We start from the raw sequence: 20,346 nt of genomic DNA on the forward strand, positions 1-20,346 counted from the left end.
CCACCACTGCCTGGCCAAATAGCCAAGATTTAATACTTTGTGGAAAAATAAGAAAACCCATCCATTTTGTTAGTATTCAAATTTGATTTAATCTTTAATAGATGATAAAATTATAGAAATACCAAATAATTATCTTAAAATAAATTTCTTTATGGTTTGTTATCAGTGTCTGATTTATTTGCCAAGTTTACATGCCTGGATAGCTGAGGTCCCTTAGAAAGGTCTCAGATAAACAGGGGTGAGGAAGACCTCATGAATTAGATGATGCTGAAACCTGGGGATGAGGGAGGGAGAAGACAGAGCCACAGAGGGCGTGGGTCTTGGCTGGTTTCCCATGAGCCTCTGAGACCTTGAAACCAGAAACATAGTATGTGTGCTTACCTCTTTAGTGTTATTCTTAGAGTGACACCCCACCCTACCCAGTTCCCCACGGTCTCGGTGCATGGAAGGCTTCCCTGAACTTCTCTAACCTGCCCTGTGCCCTGGATGAACAAGTATTGTGACTGCAGGGCTCTGAGCTCCCTGTGTGTCAAGCTGGCCTGGGCTGGGGCAGGAGCAAGGTCAGTCCGGCTGTGGACCAGATCTTGTCTGTCACCTTGGAGCAGCCCCAGCTGGGGCCATCTTGGCTACGTCACCTGACAAATTGGGTCTTTAAATAGTCCCTTTGCTACGTTTTCTTCACAATCCCCACTGAGCATGCCTGGTGTTCCCAGTTGATACAGGGTCCATGAGCCCCAGCTGATGATGTAATAGACCGCGTGGGCACTTCTCGGCTGAGGAAAGCACGGTAACGACATGACTTGCTCAAGGTCACCTCAAGGCTGACTCAGAGTCTACTGTCCGGTCCTCCCCTCCCCGCCCCCCGATGAGTACAGCCTCCTCACCTGGGCAGTAGCAACGCAGCACCCCAGGCTGAATCAGGGATGCCGGCACGGAGATCTGGTCAAACAGGCAACTGTAATTATTGCTGGCTTCTTGCCATGGGCCTGTGATGAGGACCTTCACTCCTCCCTGGGGAGAGAGAACAGAGATGGAGCGGTGCCACAGGGGAGGGGACGCAGCACAGGGGAGGGGACACAGCACAGGGGAGGTCCCCGCACCGCACGCTCAGATGGAGAGGGGTGAGGGCTGCTGGCTAAGCATGCAGAGTCCCGGCCCATATCCCACCATCCCAATAAGCCCTCACTTCTGAGAGACCTCTTCTAGGAGAGAGGCCTGCAGCTGTCCTGAGCCCAGAGGCCTTCCTCAGCTGGTATCCAGCACCCTGACCGTGTCGGGTGTAGCTCAGAGTTCCCTGACACCAGTTGGAAGCAAAGCTTTTCAGGCTTTAGCCCATTGGTGCTTCTGAGAACCAGCCAGCAGGGTCCCCAGGAAGGAAGCCAGGGGACACAGGAGACTTTCAGTCATGCATGTAGGGGGAGGTGGAGGGGACTCAGATTTGAAAACAGCGTCCCCACCAAGGGACAGATGTTCCTGGAGGAAACTGAAGGGAAACCCAGGACCCCCAGGGTGTGTTAGGGAAGCAGCTTAGGAAGTAGGGGCGGGGGGGGGGGGGGGAGGTGAAGAACAGGGGAAGAGAAGAATGGAGTGAGCGTTCAGAATTCAGATACAGCCCTGGGGACTGCGCTGAGGCCTGGGATCCAGGCTGAACCTCCATGCTCTGCTTGCTGTGTCGCTCAGGGCGCCTCGAGCTGGGTAAACACGAAGAATGGTCCCCTCACTGGCATTCCTGCTCCTCACATGCAGGCACCAGCCTGGAAGCCTAGCTAGGGCCTTAGCTAACCTTCCTCAGCTCCAGTGGACGGTAAGGCTGGGCCCTTCCTAACCTGCTCTGGCCAGCAGGAATGCCCCAGAACAAGCAGCCTCATGTGGCTGCTCCCAGGAAATCTCTTTCAGGGCCATTGTTCCCGATAGTGATTAATGGCTCTCTCTCTCTCTCTCTCTCTCTCTCTCTCTCTCTCTCTCTCTCTCTCTCTCTCTCTCTCTCTCTCTCTCTCTCTCCTGAGCCCCAGGTGGAGGAGGCTAGAGGTCCCCTACTTACGGCTTAGCCAAGAAGAGAGGCAGGTCACTCGGGGTGGAGGGATGCTCTGCCCGGGGATGCAGAGGGCAGGGGCGCTGGCCTCTGGCTCTCCTGGCTAACCTTGGATAGACCCACCCCAGAGGCTCATCCACCCCACCCCCAAACAAGTAAACACCTTTCCCTGCAGGGGGGCGGAGAGCTGTGCTGGCCAGAGTGGAGAGCGCCACCTGGTGGCCTGGCTAGAGAAGGCTGAGAGGCGCTCCAGGAGCTGAAGCGAGGCTGAGGCCAGGTTAGGAGCCTGCGGCTGGCTGAGTGAGCTCTGACTGACTTCCACACCGATCCAAGGCAGGCCCTAGTCCTCTGCTGCTCAGACTCTATCTTCTATTCATTCCCTCATTCTCGCCTGCTCTCCTTAACCCTTGCCTGTCCCTGCATGGAGGGAGCTCCAAACCCCCTACCCATCTTTGCTCTCAAGGCCCCGTCCTCCTACAAGGTTTCCTGGAACCCAGACTTAGGCTTGGCAGGACTGGCCTTGGGCATAAGAAGTAGCAGATACTGTTTACCATGATGGTGTTTTGGGGCTATGTGTGGCCCAGAGCCAGCAAAATTGCCCTTGTCGGGAAGGTCCTCCCCCCCCCCCCCCGTGCTGGCAAACAAGCCTTCCTCTGGGTGGGATGTCGAGATTAGGCCATTTTACTGTAGAGTCACCTAGATTTGGAGGCAGTGGAGAGAGCTCAAGACAGAGTTCCACAAACAGAATGCACTCCCCCCATCTCGGATTATTTATAGTTTTGCCCGCATGTATTTGCATGTGTACCATGTGTGTGCCCGGTGCCCTCGGAGGTCAGAAGAAGGCACTGGATCCCTTGGAACTGGAGTTGCATATGGTTGTGAGCCACCACATGGGTGCTCCCTGCACGAGGAGCAGTGCTCCTAGTGGCTGAACCTCCTTCTCGGCTCCCAGTGCTCTGGCCCTGGGGAACTGTGTGACCTCAGGCAAGTGGCCCAACCCCTCTGGTGGCTGTGGTTTCGGGTGCCGTCCTTTTCTGAACAGCTCCACGAAGTAGATTCAGGGCTCTGTCACAGTGCTGGTGTGGGAGCTGGAGTGGCTGCCTGGGTGTGATGCCCTGCTCTGAGCCTGGTCCTCCCATGAACCCCGGGGAACGGGAGAAGCTGGCTTCAAAAGGCCACAGACAGTTACCCTGTGAGAAAGGGAAAACCATAATAACCACATCCACAGCTGCTGGCGTGACGCCGGGTTGCTGCGGGGGAACAAAGGACTGCGGAAATGACTGCAGAACTTCAAGATCGTCTCCATGGCAACTGCCGCAGGACGCCTCAGCATCCATCAGTTCCAGGGACGGTTCCCATGGCAACCACTCGCCTGGCTGCACTGAATCATTTGTGATGTGTGCGTGCCTGACAGTTCTAATTGCAGCTTCTGCCTGGTGCAGCAGGGGCCAGTGGCAGGAGATGATGCAGGGAGGGGGTTAGGGAGGGGCAGGGGTGCTTGCTGTCTGAGGTCTGCGACCTGCGAGTCCTGAGATGAAGGGCCTTGCGTTCCAATGTACCCTGGGCAGAGGCTGAGGCACAGAGAGCATTGGTGTGTGTGTGTGTGTTCTATGTATGTGGCATGGTGTAGTGTGTGTTTCGTGTGTAGTGTGGTATAGTATGCACCTTGTATTCTGGGCATGGTATACACAGTATGCATATATTGCATGCTCACTCTGTTGGTGTGTGTGTGTGTGTGTGTGTGTGTGTGTGTGTGTGTGTGTGTGTGTTGGGGACCAGCTGAGAGACATGGGAGCGGAGGCAGGAGAGAAGCACACTCAGGAAGAGCCAGCAGGCCAGGCTAGGCGTGGCCTGCCTGGGAACCATTGCAGCTTAGAGCTGGTGGGGGTGGTGTGCCAAGTGACCACATAGCCTGACCCCATTTGCGACTTAAAGTGAGGTCCCAGCTACAGGGCTTGCTACTGAGTTCTTCCTGAGCTTGCCAGAGCCCTCTTCTAAACCGGGCTCCTGATGACGTCAGCTTACACATGTCCCCCTTATCAACTGGCAGGGAAAGAAGGTACGATACCCAGAAATCATGCCAGCAAGGGGCTTGTGAGGAGACACAGTATCAGGAGGGAAATGCTGCCTCTTACAGAACTGGGTGACCTCACTGTCAGCCTGGGAAGAGTGTCCTGGGCAGGAGGGCCTGGCAAGGAGGAAGCCACCTTGGAGGCGTCACCATGAGGTCCTGTTGGGCACAAAAATGGCTTTCTCCCTCTAATCAAATTGATTCTGCTTTGCTTCTGTTTCAGGGTGCCAGGAATTATCAGGGTTTCTGGAAGAGCAGGTTGGACACCCCTGACTACTATTGCATTTGCCATCCTGGGCTGCCCTCTGGTGGAGAGCTGCTGAACTGACAGTCTCCAGGATTTGGTCCAAGGCTACATAGGCTGAAGAACTGAGAAAGCCAGGCTTGATGAAGATCTCATCTCAGCAGAGGCTAGAGTGCTGGCCTGGGCACGCACTTGCAGGCCAGGGAACAAGGCTATCCCACCTGCTAGGTGATATACAATGTGGGCTGCAGGGTTCAGCGTGCAGCCTGCCTACAGGCTCCTATGAGGGCTGCTCCTCCCCAGTCTCAAGTTCACTCCCTCCCTTCTGTGTGGAAGGAAACTCAGGCCCAGAGGGTCAGACCTCAGAGTCAGGTCAGAAGGCAGATATGACCTTCCCAGAATACACAGTACTTTCGTCTCTCCCTCCTGATCCCTTTAAATGCTTTCCCCAAGCCTCCTGGAGGAGGCTGCCCAGTGGGTCTCTGGGTGAGAGCAGCAGGAGGTACAATGATGTATGCTCAGGAGGGCAGGATGACAGTTGAGCCATACCAAGAAGAAGCCCAGTAGGGGCCTTCTGGGTGCTTCCCAGGGGGCTGGAGTGTGGCAGAGTGGAGGTGGACGGGGCTGGCTTCAACTGGGCACTTGATGCCTTTAGGGTCCCGTTGCTGCTTTTTTTTTTTTTTTTTTTTTTTTTTTTTTTTTTTTTTTTTGAGACAGGGTTGTGTAGCTTTGGAGCCCTCCCTGGAACTCACTCTGTATCCCAGGCTGGCCTCGAACTCACAGAGATCTGTCTGTCTCTGCCTCCCGAGTGCTGGGATTAAAGGCGTGTACCACCACCGCCCGGTGCTGCTTTATTTACATTTTTTTAATTTAATTTTTTATGTGTATGGGTGGTTTGTTTGCATGGTGTTTGTGTACCACGTGTAAGCGTGGGCCAGAAGAAGGTGCTCAGATCTCCCAGGACTAGAGTTACAGACAGCTGTGAGCTGCCATGTGGGTGCTGGGAATTGAACCCTGGGTCCTCTGGAAGAGCAGCCGGTATTCTTAATCACTGAGCCATCTCTCTGGACCCTCCATGGCTCCCATTTTAGAGATGGGAAAGGTGGCAACTTCTCCAGGGTCGCTGGAGTATAAGGGTAGAACCAAATTTCACATCAGGCCAGCCAGTTCCAACCCCATGCTACCGACCATCACCTGCCGTAACGGTCTCACCACTTCCACCAACATCCTGTGGACACTCACGGGACCTTATGGGCAGCAGCTGCTCTGCTGAGACATCAGCCAGCTCTCCAGGCTGCGGGTCCAGAGGCCGGGCTGCAGCCTGTACCACTCTGATACCTTTCTGACCTGGGGCATTTGTGCATAGGTCGTCTTAGGTTGGCTTTACCGGGGGAGAGGAAGTCTGAACCTAGTCCCTGCCTGTCACCAGATGATGTGGCCAAGGAACCAAGAGTTACAGGCAGCCACCCCTGAGGTAAAGTGTCTGGTTCAGAGGATGTGCTGGTACAGCCAGGGAGGTCTTCAAGCTCTGCCACATGCAAGCAAGGTGTTCAGGGGATCTGGAGCCACATTGCCCCCCTTCCTAGTCCATTCTATTTTAGTGTCCCTGGGGCAAGACCTGGGTCTTCCTACAATCCTGTTGGAGCAGTAGTCTCTAAGGTCAGCTCCCTGGAAATCAGTCTTTGGTGAGGGAAGGACAGGCTGTGGCCTGGGTCATTTGCCATGCTGATTTTATAGATGGCTGAGTGTTCCACAATTGTACCCTCTCTGTCCCTTTGGGTGGGAAGTTTCCCCATTTGCTTTAGTGAAGCCGAAGCTTGAACTATAGGGAGCAATAACCCCATAACTCCGGTGTTGATTTCTGGATGCTTTAAAAGTGGCACCAAGACATCGTCCATCCCCAAAAGAAGGGAGGGTGGAGAGAGAGGAAGGAAGAGCAGGGGAGGAAAGGAAAAGAGAAAAGAAAGAAAAGGGAAGGAAAACCAAGGTTGTGGCCAGAACACAGCAGACTGCTCTGGTCAGAGCTGGGAAGGCCGACTTGCCCTCTGGGATAGCCCTGACTGGAAAACTCCTCGCTACAGAAAGTCTGAGAGCCACCGCGGGAGGGAACAGCTTTGTGTTTCTGGTCAGAGCTCCATCCAAAGAATGGCCACATGCACACAAGCTTCCCAGGCTGCGCCACGGCGCAGGTGAGGTGGGTGGTAGCAGCTCAAGCTTACCTCTGGGTAAGACCACTCTGGGGAGTAGTCAGTCACCATGAACACCCGTCCGGTCTGCTGCAGCATACCCAGGGTGCCCTGAGCAGAGGCAGCCGAGACCACCTCGGCGACATGCATGTAGGCCATGGTGCTGGCCCCGCCCTCGGCACTGCTCAGCTGCAGGCTGCCCTGTTGGGGGCTGCAGCAGGGAATACACATCTCCGCCTGGGTGAAGGGTGCACGTGCCCCATCTTCGGACTGTGAGAGTGCAGCGCTGTCCCCCGACACCAGCTGGTGCCCGTAGATTGTACCACTGCCCCCCTCAACAGAGATGAAGTCATTGATCAGGTCTGAGAACTGATTACTGAAGGAGATGTCAAAGTGGTCCAGGCTGAGCTCCATATTAGACGTGTTGCCCAGGCTGGGCTGGGCCACCGGGTAGAGTCCCTGCACCACATTGCTTGGGAGGATGGGGACACCACCTGCACTTCGGATCACCCCATTGGTCTCTGGTTGCAGGTAGTGCTCAGAGCCACAGGCCTGCAGCTCCCCAGACTTGAGGAGGACCTCGTTCCCTTCAGCTGCCTGCGAGGTCTCCATGGTAACCTCCCCTTCTGCCGTCATGGCCTGGAAGTTGGCCTGGAATTGCATGAGGTGCAGGGAGGACGTGGACTCTATCCGCGTTTCCACATGGCCACTGCAAGAGCTGGTTTGGGATGAGGCCTCCGTTTTCACCGTGGGCATCACAAAGGTGGGCCCAGAGTCGCTCAGGCTGCTGTGGGTATTCTGCTCAAGGGGTATGGGTTTGCTGGCATCCTGCAGGAAGAAGCTGGGGGAGGGGGTCTGGTGGATATGGGGGCTGTGGCCCGTCTGGCTGAAGCTGGAAGCGTAGTCCTTGTTGGAGTCTATGGCACTAAAGTCCATCTGCTCAAGGGTGGTGCTGGGACTCAGGCCACCGCCCGATGGCAGGAGGCTGGATCCCGCAGTCAGGGTAAGGGAACTGGATGCTGCAGCTGCCGCCGAGGAAGAGTACGCTGCCTCTTTGGCCATCTGCTGCTCAAAGGAGGTGTCTTCGGTCTTGATCTCCTTGGTGAGGACGCTGGTGAAGCCAAAGCCCCTCTCCGAAGGCGGCGAGTGCCGGATATTGGTGCTAACCATCTCAGCTTTTAGGCCCCCACCCCCGTATGTCTGGCCCTGCTTTGGATTATTGAGGAAACAGTCAGGGTCAAAGTTCATGGTGGTTTCTGGAATCTTCCGGCCACCATCAAGGGTGGTGGAGAGGACCAGTTCTTCGGACACATTGGTGGGCAGCATGGGCAGGCTATCTGAGCTGCCCGCGGTGGGGAAGGCAAACTTGTGGCCGTCAGAACTTACAGCCAGTACAAGGCCCTGAGAGGCATCAGGCGAGAGGAGGTGGTGGTTGGGGCCAGCGGTGGGGGACATGGTGTACACGGCCTCATTAGTGACCTCTGACATGAACACTGTGGCACTTTGGGACAGTCCCCCCATCACAGAGGCCACTGCCATGCTGGACACACCTGTGACAACTGGGCTGTCGACCATGTCTGGGTCGCTGTTGAGCCCGCTGCTGATGGACACCGGGGAGCTCTGGGTGGTGTCAGGGACCTCCACCTGGTTGGTGGAGGAAACCTCCGTGCTGTTCTGGTGCAGCAGTGATGGCTTGGCCACCTTGCCGTTCCTCTTTTCCCGGCTTGTGCCCCTGCCGTGGCTGGGTTCGTGTTTACCCTCGGACACGTCATTGTGCTGCACCTCGGAGTGGCCCCCGTAGCCCCCAGCCCGTGGCTCCACCTTCGGTGAGATGATGCGGTGTTTGGCACTGTTACACTTATGATGCACGCTGCTGCCCGCTCCTGTGGAGATGGGAGCAGAACACACACACACATATATGCATATACATATGCACACATGTACACACACACACACACACACACACACACACACACACACACACACACACACACAAGTCAGAGCTGGGATTTTGGCTTATTCTCCCAAGTAGCTAGAACCCTTTGCAATGTCCCCGTGCAGACCCAGGCGGGACATAGACCACAATCTTTGGACACTTGGGATCCACTCCCACACCTGGAGCTCTGCCATGCCCTATGTGACCACCCTGCAATGACCAAATGATTTGATCCTGTTGCTCTTTTTCAAAAGCAGCAGGGTGTGGTGTGTGGGAAGCCAGGGGGTGTGGGTGGGGTGTCACTTTTCAGCAGAGTCCTGTTCACCATCACAGACAGACACTGCTCATCTGGAAGGGCTCTTTCTGACCTGGACATCCCTGACACAGACATCCCAGGGTCTGTGACTATGTCTCCATGCCCAACCTAACTTCTCACACCTGATTCAGTCTGTGTAATGTTTCAAGAAGCGCATGACCTTCCAGTCCCTTATTCTGGGGAGCAGAAACCAGAGGTTGGCCCAGGGAGGTGGAGAATGAACCCCTGTCCAGGCCAGCTTTCAGACCCTAGAATCAAAAAGCATTCTAGACTCTGCTCTAGGGTGAGAATGTATTTAATTTTTTTTTTTTTTTAAGACAGGGTTTCTCTGTGGAGCCCTGGCTGTCCTGGAACTCATTCTGTAGACCAGGCTGGCCTCAAACTCACTGAAATGCACCTGCCTCTGCCTCCCAAGTATTAGGATTAAAGGCGTGTGCCACCACCTCCCAGCTTAATATATCTTTGTCACATTGAGTTTTGGCGTATGGGATGGGGAGGGACATGTGTCATGGCATTGGTATGGAGGTCAAGGGACAACTAACACAAGCTGGGTCCCTCCATCCCTAAGTAAGTTACAGACTCAGGGTAGCAGGCTTGTTGCAAGCACGTTCACCTACTGAGCCATCCTGCCAGCCCCACCTAAAGGTCTTGGAGGTGACACTCTCCACTATTCAGTTAAGCCAGGACCTGTCCTCAACTCTTTGGAACCTTCACATCTTCAGGGATTACTCCTTCCATTCCATTAGACGGGTCATTTTGCTTTTGAGAAAAGGGTGAATTCTTCCTGATTCTGTTTCAGGCTAACCATCTAGACTCCTAAATGTATGAAGTCTTCACAGGGCAGGGACTCAAATGATTGATGGAAGCATCTAATGAAGGCGGTCAGGAGAGTCAAGAGCCATACCCCACAAAGCAAATGCCATGGTCAGAAAAGCAGAGACCTTAGGGTGGAGTGTAGGATACCTTCCCTTCTTGGAAGAGACGGAGGCCAAAGCCAGGTTTAGCTTGAGTGGTCCCCTTGACTCAGGACAGATGGTGACAAGTCTCAGCTGTTGACCTGAGCCTCCTGCCGAGGCTTCCTAAGAACATGTCCCCTCAGGCACCTGCAGTGTGTGGAGGCCCTGGACCCCAAACATCTCTACTCTTTGGGGGCAGCTGTGTGTTGCTCCTTGTCCCCACTGCCCCACTGGAAATTGCTCCCTCTTGTCCAAAGCAGACTATGATGTTGACTCTGGGGGGCCAGGACCATGGTGAAGGGCCTGCTGGGTGCCTCTCTTAGCTGCCGTGATATCAACTGGCTCCTTGTCTCTTCTCTTTCTGGACAGGATAGGATGGCCTGTTCCCTAGGATCCCCAACTCAGCTCTCCATTCACAGAACAGGTTGGCCCCGTACCATGTGCCCCCAGAGACCTCCACTCACCCCTTCCCTCGATGGATTGACAGTAGTGCCCCCCCCCCAACTGTGCCCAGTGCCACCTGGCTTCTGGAGACCGCTGCTTATCCCTTTCCTCACTGGACAGGACAGCAGAGCCCACCACCCGGTACCCAGCACCATATGCCCCCCAGGGGCCCCAGCTCACCCAGGCTGCCGGTGCAGAGGCAGTTGTGGGTCCGAGGCTGGGGCTTGGTCTGGTGGCTGTCAAGGATTTGCTGCACCAGCTGCTCCACTGAGAAGCCCGAGCTGCTGTTCCCATTGCTGCAGGTCCACTTGATACCATGGACTGCAGAGAGAGAGAGAGAGAGAGAGAGAGAGAGAGAGAGAGAGAGAGAGAGAGAGAGAGAGAGAGAGAGAGAGAGGAGCAGAGGTGTGTCAGGGGCTGCTGGCGAAGGAGCTGTCCTGGGGATGGTATCAGGCTCTGAAAGCTCAGCCTGTTGGAAGGCCAGTGCTGGGACCTATTTGGGAGGCCAAACTGGCCAGCAGGGTCTCTGCTTTTTTGGGAGCTCTGAGCCCTTCCTCGCTCCCCCGCCTTTGCTGAACTGGGGAGAAGTTTGCCTAGAGTTTGGCTTCCATTTCTCCAAAGTCAAAGGCACTGGATGGCTCTTTGGGGAGGGGGTTCCCAAGAGGAGGTAAAAAAATAAGCACGGGAGGAAGATGGGAAGTTTTGGAGGCTCCAACATGTCCGCAGACTGTAAGGCTTTGTGCAGACTCACAGGGCAGAAGTGGGGGGATTCAGTGAGCAGGAGGTCCCAGGAGCATGTGTGGAGGGGCTCTCCCCTACAGGGAGACTCCAGCTTCTACCCTCCACATACTTCTTTACTCTCAAGAGAATTGCAAGAGAAGCTGGAGCTGGGACAGGATTGATAGGTCCATGAGTGTAGGGACTCAGTCCCAGTTCTAATTGGTGACCCACCATCTTTACAGCTGCTCCGGGGTTTGGCTCACTCCTGGGTGTCTGTGGTCCTTGGAGTTGGGGTGGAGAACCCAGAAAGAGGTTCCCATCTGCCTGGCAGGGTGAAGCTGGATGGACCCCTAAGACAAACAGACTTGCCCTGTTGAGTGTGTGGAGGAAGCAGATCCCACCAAGAGTGAGTTGAGCCCTGAGTGGGTTCATGACTCCACCCAATATTCTGGTGTCTCTGACAGTGAACCCACAGCACTGGGGCTCCAGGACGGAGGTGAGTGTGTGGGAGAAAAAGGCAGAGAGGTGGGTATCAAGCATGGGGACACCTGTAGGGCTCTGGAATGCAGCCATAGGGGGTGTCTAATCTACAGGACAGGGAGGAGCTGGGCCAGGCTCACATCGGGTTTAAGGTAAGGGTTGTTGGATCTTGTTGTGTGAGCTCAAGGTGCGTTAGTTTGCCTTTCTGAGCCTGCTTCCTTGTCTATAAAGTTAAAATGGGAATAGACTAGGGTGTGCCTCACCAGCTAGTCAGGTAGAAGACCCGTCGGTATGCCTTTGTGCAAACTGAACAAAGAATAGCGCTGTCATAGCTGTTCATGATGAGGACAGTGATGATGGTGACATGGATGAAGCAGGAGGTGGTAGCAATGTCCCCGGATGTGGCTGAGGCCCACAGAGGTCTGTGACTGGGACAGAAGCTTCTTGGTAGTGAATCCACAGACAGCCCAGTCTTCCAAACCCGGGGTAGACCCCAAAGGCGGCCATTCCCCTCAAGCTGCTTTTCCTCATCACATCTATGGTGGGTTTTTAAAGAGAGGAAGTCAGGTCTGTGACTGTGCCCTGGCGGGCATTCTTCAAGGCTGTCTTCCTTTCGGGCTCCTCTTGCCCACGTGACCAGGTGATGTTCACCTTTCTTGCCATTTACTCCTCTGGGGTCTTCAGGGACTTGCTTCCAGAATCTTCTGATGTCCTCAGTGAGTTCCAGCTTCTGGTGGCTCAGAGACGATGAGACTAGGTGGCCTTTGCTGCTAGTCTGCCCATCTGCCTCGCCTTGGAGATGTCCCTGCCTGCTCAGAGCGTTGTGGGGTGGTCCTGAGCAGCGAGATGACGGTGATTGCAGCCCTTCCTTCTGTAGGCGGGGGGTGGGGGGGGTGGGGGGGGTGGGGGTGGGGGGTGGGGGGGGGTGGGTGGGGGGTGGTGGAGGGAGCTCTGTTCTTGGCTCCCTGTGGCTGTGGCTGTGTTCCAGTGGGAATGGGGATCCCCACAGATCCAGGAGGCCTTAGATCTTGCTAATTAAACCCATTTGGGTTTCTTCTTTCTGAACATCACGTTCCTGGGATGTTTCCAGGAGCAGAAAGTAGGGCCCAGGCTAGGGGTTGCCGTGCGTCACCACATCTGTGTCGTCTCCTTTTCAAATTGTCCTCTGTTTAGAGTCCCAGCATACAGGCTGGACAGCAGCAGGAGGGTCCTGGGCATGGGCCAGGCCTCTTATCTCTCCAGATTCATTTCACAGATGAGGAAACAGGCTCAGGGAGGGGAGACAACATCATATCCAGGAGCCGGAGGGTACCACGGAGACTCTCCTTCTGCTCCCCAGAATGTGCAACATCCTGTACCAGCTGCATGTCCCCTCCTTGGTACCAACAACTTGACATTGTGGGGCTGAAGTGTTTCAGGCACGTTTTAAAGCTCCTGCAGTGTGTGTGTGTGTGTGTGTGTGTACATGTATGTATGACCTACAGGACGCAGATGCTGAGACCTTAAAGAACTCCATCTTGTGGCTTCCTACTGAGTGGCCTGGGGACCCGGGCTGCCTGCTGAGAAGCCGTGTGAGGACCTATGGCTGAGCTGCAGCTGGGGGTGACCTCACACCATTGCTGACCTGGCCTGTCAAGATATTCCCCCTAACCAGAACCGTGGCCCGACAGCTCCCCCACTACCAATACATGAAACCAATGAGAGCACATGGCTAAGCTCGGAGACCATCTTCCCAAGAGGCAGCCAGCTGCCATGAGGAGAGTGGTGGAGATGGGGAGGAAAGGGCTGGTGAAAGCGGGAGACTTCATCTTGACACGGGCAACTGCCAGCCAAGGGCATTCTGGGTATGGCAGCTCCAGCCATGAGTTTCCCAGAGGAAGTGGAGTGCATGGATCTCTCTGCCTGGGATGAACTGAATGGTGTTCCCCAAAGCTACACATGGAACCCCCCAACAAATCTTGAAGAAAGTCATTAATAGATGAGGTCATAGGCCCTCATGCCATAGGCAGACAGACCAGAAGTGCCTGTACACAAAGAGAAGCCATGTGAGGTCACAGCAAGATAGCAGCTGGAAACTGCAGAGCCAGAAAGAGGCCTCGCCAGAAGCCAACCTCAAAGTCACCTTGACCTTGGCCTTCCAGTCTCCAGAACTGGAAACAGCATGTTTCCACTGTGTACACACCCTAGTCAGTGGTCCTCTGCTGCAGAGATGCCTTCAACCTCCTTTCTGCTGTTATCCCAGGACACCGCAGGCTAGGGGAGGGGCAGCATGGAGGAGCTGGGGGAGCAGGGAGGAGCTGGGGGAGCAGGGAGGAGCTGGGGGAGCAGGGGGAGCAGGGAGAGCAGGGAGGAGCTGGGGGAGCAGGGAGGAGCTGGGGGAGCAGGGAGGAGCTGAGAGGAGCTGGGGGAGCAGGGAGGAGCTGAGAGGAGCTGGGGGAGCAGGGAGGAGCTGGGGGAGCAGGGAGGAGCTGGAGGAGCTGGGGGAGCAGGGAGGAGCTGGGAGAACAGGGGGAGCAGGGAGGAGCTGGGAGAACAGGGAGGAGCTGAGAGGAACTAGGGGAGCAGGGAGGAGCAAGGAGGAGCTGGGAGAACAGGGAGGAGCTGGGAGAACAGGGAGGAGCTGGGGGAGCAGGGGGAGCAGGGAGGAGCTGGGGGAGCAGGGAGGAGCTGGGGGAGCTGGGGGAGCAGGGAGGAGCTGGGAGAACAGGGAGGAACTGGGAGAACAGGGAGGAACTGGGAGAACAGGGAGGAACTGGGAGAACAGGGAGGAGCTGGGGGAACAGGGAGACTAGGGAGGAGGGGGAGAGCAGGAGAACAAGGAGGAAATGGGGGAGCACAGGACATCTGTCGGGTAGGTGCTCTTGGAGACCCCCCAGCAGGCAGAGGGAGGGGAGGAGGTCCTCATCAGGGCTGCAGATCCAGCCCTAACCCAGGTGTAGCCTAAGAGGTGTAGCGTGGCCTCCACAATGGCAGCCAAATGCCAGCACAGGGAAGCATGAAGAGGAGGTCTGTAGAACGGACGGACTTGCAGACGGACTTTACCAGGGATTTGGAAGTGGGGTAAGGCCTCCATGACACATGTGGCCCTTAGACCCGCCTCCTCACTGGGGATTCCTGCCACCAAGGTGAAAGGATGTGTCTGTACGTCAGCAGATGCTCCTTCTGGCCGGATGGGCCCATGCTGTGGCCCACACTTGTTGAAGGCTGCAAGGGAGGACGGTGCTCGGACTTGGAGCCCAAGGGAGGACGGTGGCTCTTAGTGGCAGCTGCCCCTCCAGCAGCCTTAGTGTGGCTGCAGCTCCTTGCTCGTGTTCTCTGGAGGAGTTTTTCTGCCTCGGCTCTCTCATCTATAAATAGCTGTCATGACGCCTCCCTTGATTCCACTCCATTCCTCAAGGGACCTTAAGGACACAGCAGTAAGGGGGATTCCGATTGGTGGTAGAGAGACAATTACCTCTGCTGTGATAACTCATTTTGGGAGACTTGGGAAGGGAGGAGAGGCCCTCCATCCCTGGTGGCCTCTCTGTTTCTGGAAGGCTTCCATCTCCACAGCGATGATGCATGTGCACCAGCGAGAATCCACATTGGCCCTTTTGTCCCCTCAGGAAGAGATAGATCCTTGGCACTGTGGCAAATGTGACAAGTGGCAGTGTCACTGTCCTGGTGTCTTTGTCCAGGGGTTGTTGGGTGGCCCCTCCCTTCCTCCTCTTCTGTCTGAGTTCATAAGCACCCAGCACCGCCACAGGAGACCGCCACAGGAGACCGCCACAGGAGACCGCCACAGGAGACCGCCACGGCAAGGGTGACCATTTGTTTAACTTGTTATCCAAACCGGGTCACCTTGGACACAGAAAAGGTAAGCACTTATTCAGGGACCCTGGGCCACTCCCAGGCAAGCCTGGGCATGGGCCACCCTACTTCCCAGCCACGTGACAGAGCCAGCTGGAGAGGGAGCCCATTGCTGTGCCCAGCCTCCAGTGAATGAGAGCCCTTTTGGAATTCCTCAAGTTGTTGATGCTCGAAGGCTGTCACCATAGCAACAAGGTCAATGGGAACCGGCAGCCTGCGTAGGTTTAATTCTCACTGTATCCTTGTTGACAGGAATAAAGGCCCTGCTTCTGATTTCTTGGTTCAACCAGATGAAGTTTTCATTAGATTTAACTTCTCATATCCAGACACCCACGTGCTATTCAATTCTCCATCTCGCCACCCTGCTCTCGTTCTCTCGGTACTGAGGACAAAGTTTCCGCAGATCTCATTTTGAGGAGCACGGCTGAGGTGGTGGGGGTTGTGGGGTGGCATGCATGCTGGCTGTGTGCAAGGATCCTCTGGCTGCACAGTCTCAGATGAGCTTGATGGCTAGGTCTCGCTGTTGAGATGTGGGGTATTAGGAACCCCCTTTTTACTGGGATGCCTGGACTTCATGCCATGTCATCCCTCCCCAGGAGAAAGTCAGTGGCTGGGTTTTGGTGTCAGCTGTGGAGTGGAGAACTCACCCTGGCCATATTGCTTCAGTTGATGGTGAGGGGTCGGGACTCCTAGGTCAGAAAATTTGAACCACAAGGGGATAGCACGGCCTTGGCGTCTGCATTTGGCCTCTAGGAAAACCTTAATGGCCCAGGCTGTTGGAAAAGCGGCTTTGGCTGAGGGCAGCTGCCTCCTGCAGCTTAGACTCTCCTCCTGATTGGATGGGGATTCTTCACAGCAGCAATGAATGCACTAGAAACTCTGACTTACTGGCAATGTCGGAAGCTCAACTTGGCAGGGAGAGGAGTCTCTATTGGTTCCATTACTTCAGACCTGGAGACACCAGCCCTTCTGCCCCTCCAGGGAAGAGCCAGCAGGGACAGATGCAGGTGTAAACAGCTGGGTATCCAGTCCTTCTGGGCCACTGGGATTTAGGGACAGGAGACCCCTTCCAGATGTCTAGATGGCCAGTTTCCTTTATGGGAAGCCTCCCTTTTTTTTCTTTCTTTTTTTGGTGCAGCCCTGGCTGTCCTGGAACTCCCTCTGTAGACTAGGCTGGCCCTGAGATGCTTCTGCCTCTTGAGTGCTGGGATTAAAAGCATGCACCACCACTGCCCAGCAGGAAGCCCTCTCTTAACTCCCAATTATGTGCTCCAAAGACCTTGATTCTTAAAAAAGATTTAAAATGCGGGGAGCTTAAGAATTCTACATTTCACTAGACTTTCTCTTCTAGTGAGCTGATCTAGTCAGAATCAGATCCTTGACAGTCAGGCCCAGGGCAGGGTTGAGAACACTCCACAAAAGTTGGCCCACCTGGCGAATGGGGAGGAGAAAGCCAGGGGAGACTTTTGGAGCAGCCTAGGGGTACAAGTGCCCAAGGAGCCCTGAGGGACAAACAGCTAGAGACAGGCAGAAAATCAGAAGCATTTCCCTTCTGGGGGACACATAGGCTCAATAGAGTCTAGTCTGTAGGGAAAAGAACATTTGCAAAACAAACCAAGATACACAGGCAAAGGGAAGCCAGCCTAAGGAACCCGCCTCTGTGCCAGGCTAGAAGATGACCAAGGTGTGGGAGGGCAAGGCAGAGCAGGGCTCAGCCCATGTGAGGTTCCAGAGACAGTGGTTCCTAACCCAGGGACAACACAGTGTCCCAGGAATCCTCTCCAGGTCCTTTGGGACTATCTGCCTCCCCAGCCTCCCAGGTTCTGCAGTCACGGCAGGACACAAGACTTCTGCCCCTAAAGACAGAGCTGCTATTCTTGACCCCGGGCACAAAGATGGCCTTCCTTGTATTCGTAGGGTTCATACTCAGGACTTTTCTTGAGTTCTAGTCAACAAGAGTTCAAGCAAGACTCCACTGTGTCAGCTGGGCCTGCTGACACAGGCCTGAAATTCAAGCAGCTTAGGAGGCGGAGATGGGATGACCACAAATTCAAGACTGGCCTGGGAAGAACTGGCGAAATCCTATCTCAAAACAGAAAATGGGAAAGGGCTTGGCACTGTGGCTCAGTGGTTGTGCTTGCCCGGCATGGGTGAGGCCCTGGGTTTGCTCCCCAGTCCCACGCTGTCCAAAGACCACACCTCATGCTGGCACCAAGACCTACACTGCCAGCTCAGAAAACGTCTTGGGTGGCAGTTCTTATTTCAGTCTAGGGAGACACCTCCATCCTGGATACCTAGGAATGAGGTCTCCATCTTCAGGACATCTTCTTGATAAATCTCCAACTCTGCCTCCTTGCCATCCCAGGAGGTCCAAGGGTGAGGGCGCTGGCCCAGTTCTCCAGGGAAGAGTCCTGGGTTGGCCTCTCACTGCTGTCTGATCCAGGCTAGAATTTCTAGAAAATACAGGCCTGGCAATTCCAGCATGAGAATGGTATGTAAATCACCCAGGGTCCTGTGTCTAGAAACCAGAACAAAGCATGGCAGTGCCCCAGAGCCTGCCTTCTGAGACCTGCCAGGGCCTTCAGTGGCTCACAGCCCCTGGCCCTGGCCACTCCCTGCTCAGTGCTCACTGTGCTATGCTTGTCTGCTCTAGTCCCTAGACACAGCAGCCTGGGCACTCAAGCTTACACCTGACTTACGGGCCCCTCATTCCTATCCCGGAGAGCTTTCTCTACTGCAGGGACACTGGGTGAAGCCTAAATCCTTCCTAGCAATAGTCCACTTGAGACTGAGTCCTGACTCTCCGCTCTTCTCACGGCCACACCTGCAGCCAGTGGGCTGTTGCTTCGCCACTTCTAAGGCCAGCCACCCTCTGTCCCCAGGCTCTGCTCAGACAATCCCCGAAGGGAGGCTAGGTACGTCCTGGAGGCGCTCTGCTGCTACTGGACACCAGGTGGCGCTAACTGACCAGGAACCAGCCCAGAAGGCCCAAGAAAGGAGCGCCTGCCTTTGTTGATTTTGTTTCTTGATATTCCATAATCACCAGGATTACAATCTAAGCAAAAAAGCAAAACATACAAACGCAGCCCACCCCCACCGAATCTGTCTTTGTTTGAAAAAAATCATGAGAAAACAAGATACTTTGAACATAGACCCCGAGGCTCAGACGTTGGCACCAGTGAGCTCCCTGAAACAGGTGGGAAGAGCCCCTGAGACTGGGGGATCCGGTGGCTGAGAAGCTGGGTGAGGAGTTCCCAGGAAAGGCAGGTGCCCCCAAACACTGCCCTGCCTCTCGTTTGCCTCTGAAGCCATGCTTCACAACGTGGGGTCCCTGCTTGCGCTCTCCCTAGCCTATGCGGGCTGCCCCGGGGCTGGAAAAGGCCCTTGCTGAGTGTGCCCTGAAGGGCTGAGACAGGGCTTCTGGAACCATTTCTAGTAAAGATCAAAGAATCAAGGCACCCGAGGACTGCCAGGAGCAATAACAGCACCCCGAACTCTTACTATGGACATCACCCTCTGCTTACAGTGGCCTTCACCCCACAGTCAACATGGTCTCCTCCCACACTCCCCACACTCTACCTCATACACATTATGGTTTCTCTCCCCCTCATGCCTCAACACGGCCCCCAGTCTCCTCATTCTCCATGTGGTCTGCATCGGCCCACACTCAGCATGGTTTCCATTTCTACTCCTAACATGGCCTCTACCCCGCATCAACACAATGCCCATTCCTTCCAGTTCAATATGTCCTTCATTCCTGTAAGTTCAACATGGCCTCCACCCCACACTCCACATGGATGACCTCGCCCCATGCTCACATGGCTCCTATGTCCCCACATGAAACACGGCCTTCTGTACCTTCAGCTCAGCCTCTGACCCCAGTCAGTGACCGTCACGCCAGCACGACATCTGGCACTGCCACATCTGCCTCCGTTTTTCTGTCCCACACAGACGGCCTGGGACACCCTGTGGCCTTCTACACTGTCCTACAGGCTGGTGGCCTGGGGCCGCTAGAACACGAGATGTCCCCTTATCTGTTCCATTTACACTCCTGTGATGCCGTCTGGGTAGGTTTGATGTGGGTTCCCCGAGGGATGGATGCCTGGGCTTCCTCCCGCCTGGCCTCTTCATAAAGCTCAGTGCAGCATGGAGCTTGGTGGTCCCAATCCAGCTGGAAGAAGACAGGAGATGTCCAGGGGGCCTTTGGGTGCCCTTGCTGGGCACACAGGGGTTTGAGCTAAGGTTTTGGCCTTCAGAGGGTGCTGTGCTGACCTTTTGACTGGTTTTCCTCCTAACTGCTGTCAGTACACTAATCATTTGACATCTGCGATGTCATTTCAGGGCCACAGGGACCTGAGGAGGCAGGGCCCATTGTCATCCCTTCCCAGGAAAGGGAGCATGGCTGCTCAGAAACTCAGGTGTCCTGGCCAAGTCTCCGAAAGGGGAAGCTGGCTCCTTACAGATCAGCACCTCCCATGCTTAACTTCCTGCCTCCATCTGCTGGAAATCCTTTTACATGGCTTCCCCTTGCCATCATGGCCACCCAAAAGCCACAGAGCCACTTCTCAGGTGCATGTCCTCTGGCTGGTGTACCAGAGTGCCCTTGGCCTTGACTCCTAGGCCAGGAGGTGGGGTTATTTCAGGAGAAAGTTTCAGAGGTCAAGGGGTCAGGAAACGAAGCCTTGCCCTTACTAAGCTCAGGGGTATGTCCCAGTTGATGCATGTCCAAGGTGGCAAGCATGCCGTGTTCATGTGGGATCCTATGTGTACAGGTCTGCATGGCATTATGGGACATGCAGGAGCAGTGAGGGTATGAGGTGGCTGCTGTCCCAGGCTAGGTTGTCTTTCCAGGCAACTTTGCTACTTGGCCTTCTTTTGTAGCCAAAGATACCTGCCATGGCCATCTCTGGGCCCAGAGTGACATGGTGGGGTTCCCAGAAGACAGTTGGGCAGAACCAAAGTTGGCTGGCTGAACAGTGGAACCAACTAATGCTCTCTGGGGGTGGGGTGGGGGGGTGGAGGTCTGCAGAAAGCTCAGGCCTTGCCTGTCTTTGCAAGGACATCTGGCCATCCAGGATGCTCCAAAAGGAGCCCCAAGGTAAGGACAGCTGG

General features: G+C 55.2%; 1 protein-coding gene across 14 annotated transcripts in view; it reads right to left on the minus strand.

The window, feature by feature from the left end:
* The window catches only part of Camta1 (calmodulin binding transcription activator 1), an 862,623-nt gene that overhangs the window by 79,004 nt on the left and 763,273 nt on the right, over positions 1-20,346 (minus strand). For 12 of the 14 annotated variants that reach the window (XM_076565705.1, XM_076565698.1, XM_076565702.1 and 9 more), the window contains 3 exons: positions 10,366-10,506; positions 6,567-8,416; positions 885-1,011 (listed from right to left, as the gene is read on the minus strand). In XM_076565705.1, the coding sequence (XP_076421820.1) occupies positions 885-1,011; positions 6,567-8,416; positions 10,366-10,506 (2,118 nt within the window). Of the gene's footprint in view, positions 1-884; positions 1,012-2,041; positions 2,182-6,566; positions 8,417-10,365; positions 10,507-20,346 lie in introns of those variants that run through there. The other 2 variants (XM_076565714.1, XM_076565709.1) reach the window with 1 other exon arrangement.

The sequence above is a fragment of the Peromyscus maniculatus genome, chromosome 2 (assembly GCF_049852395.1).
Source record: "Peromyscus maniculatus bairdii isolate BWxNUB_F1_BW_parent chromosome 2, HU_Pman_BW_mat_3.1, whole genome shotgun sequence".
Classification (NCBI taxonomy): Eukaryota; Metazoa; Chordata; class Mammalia; order Rodentia; family Cricetidae; genus Peromyscus; species Peromyscus maniculatus.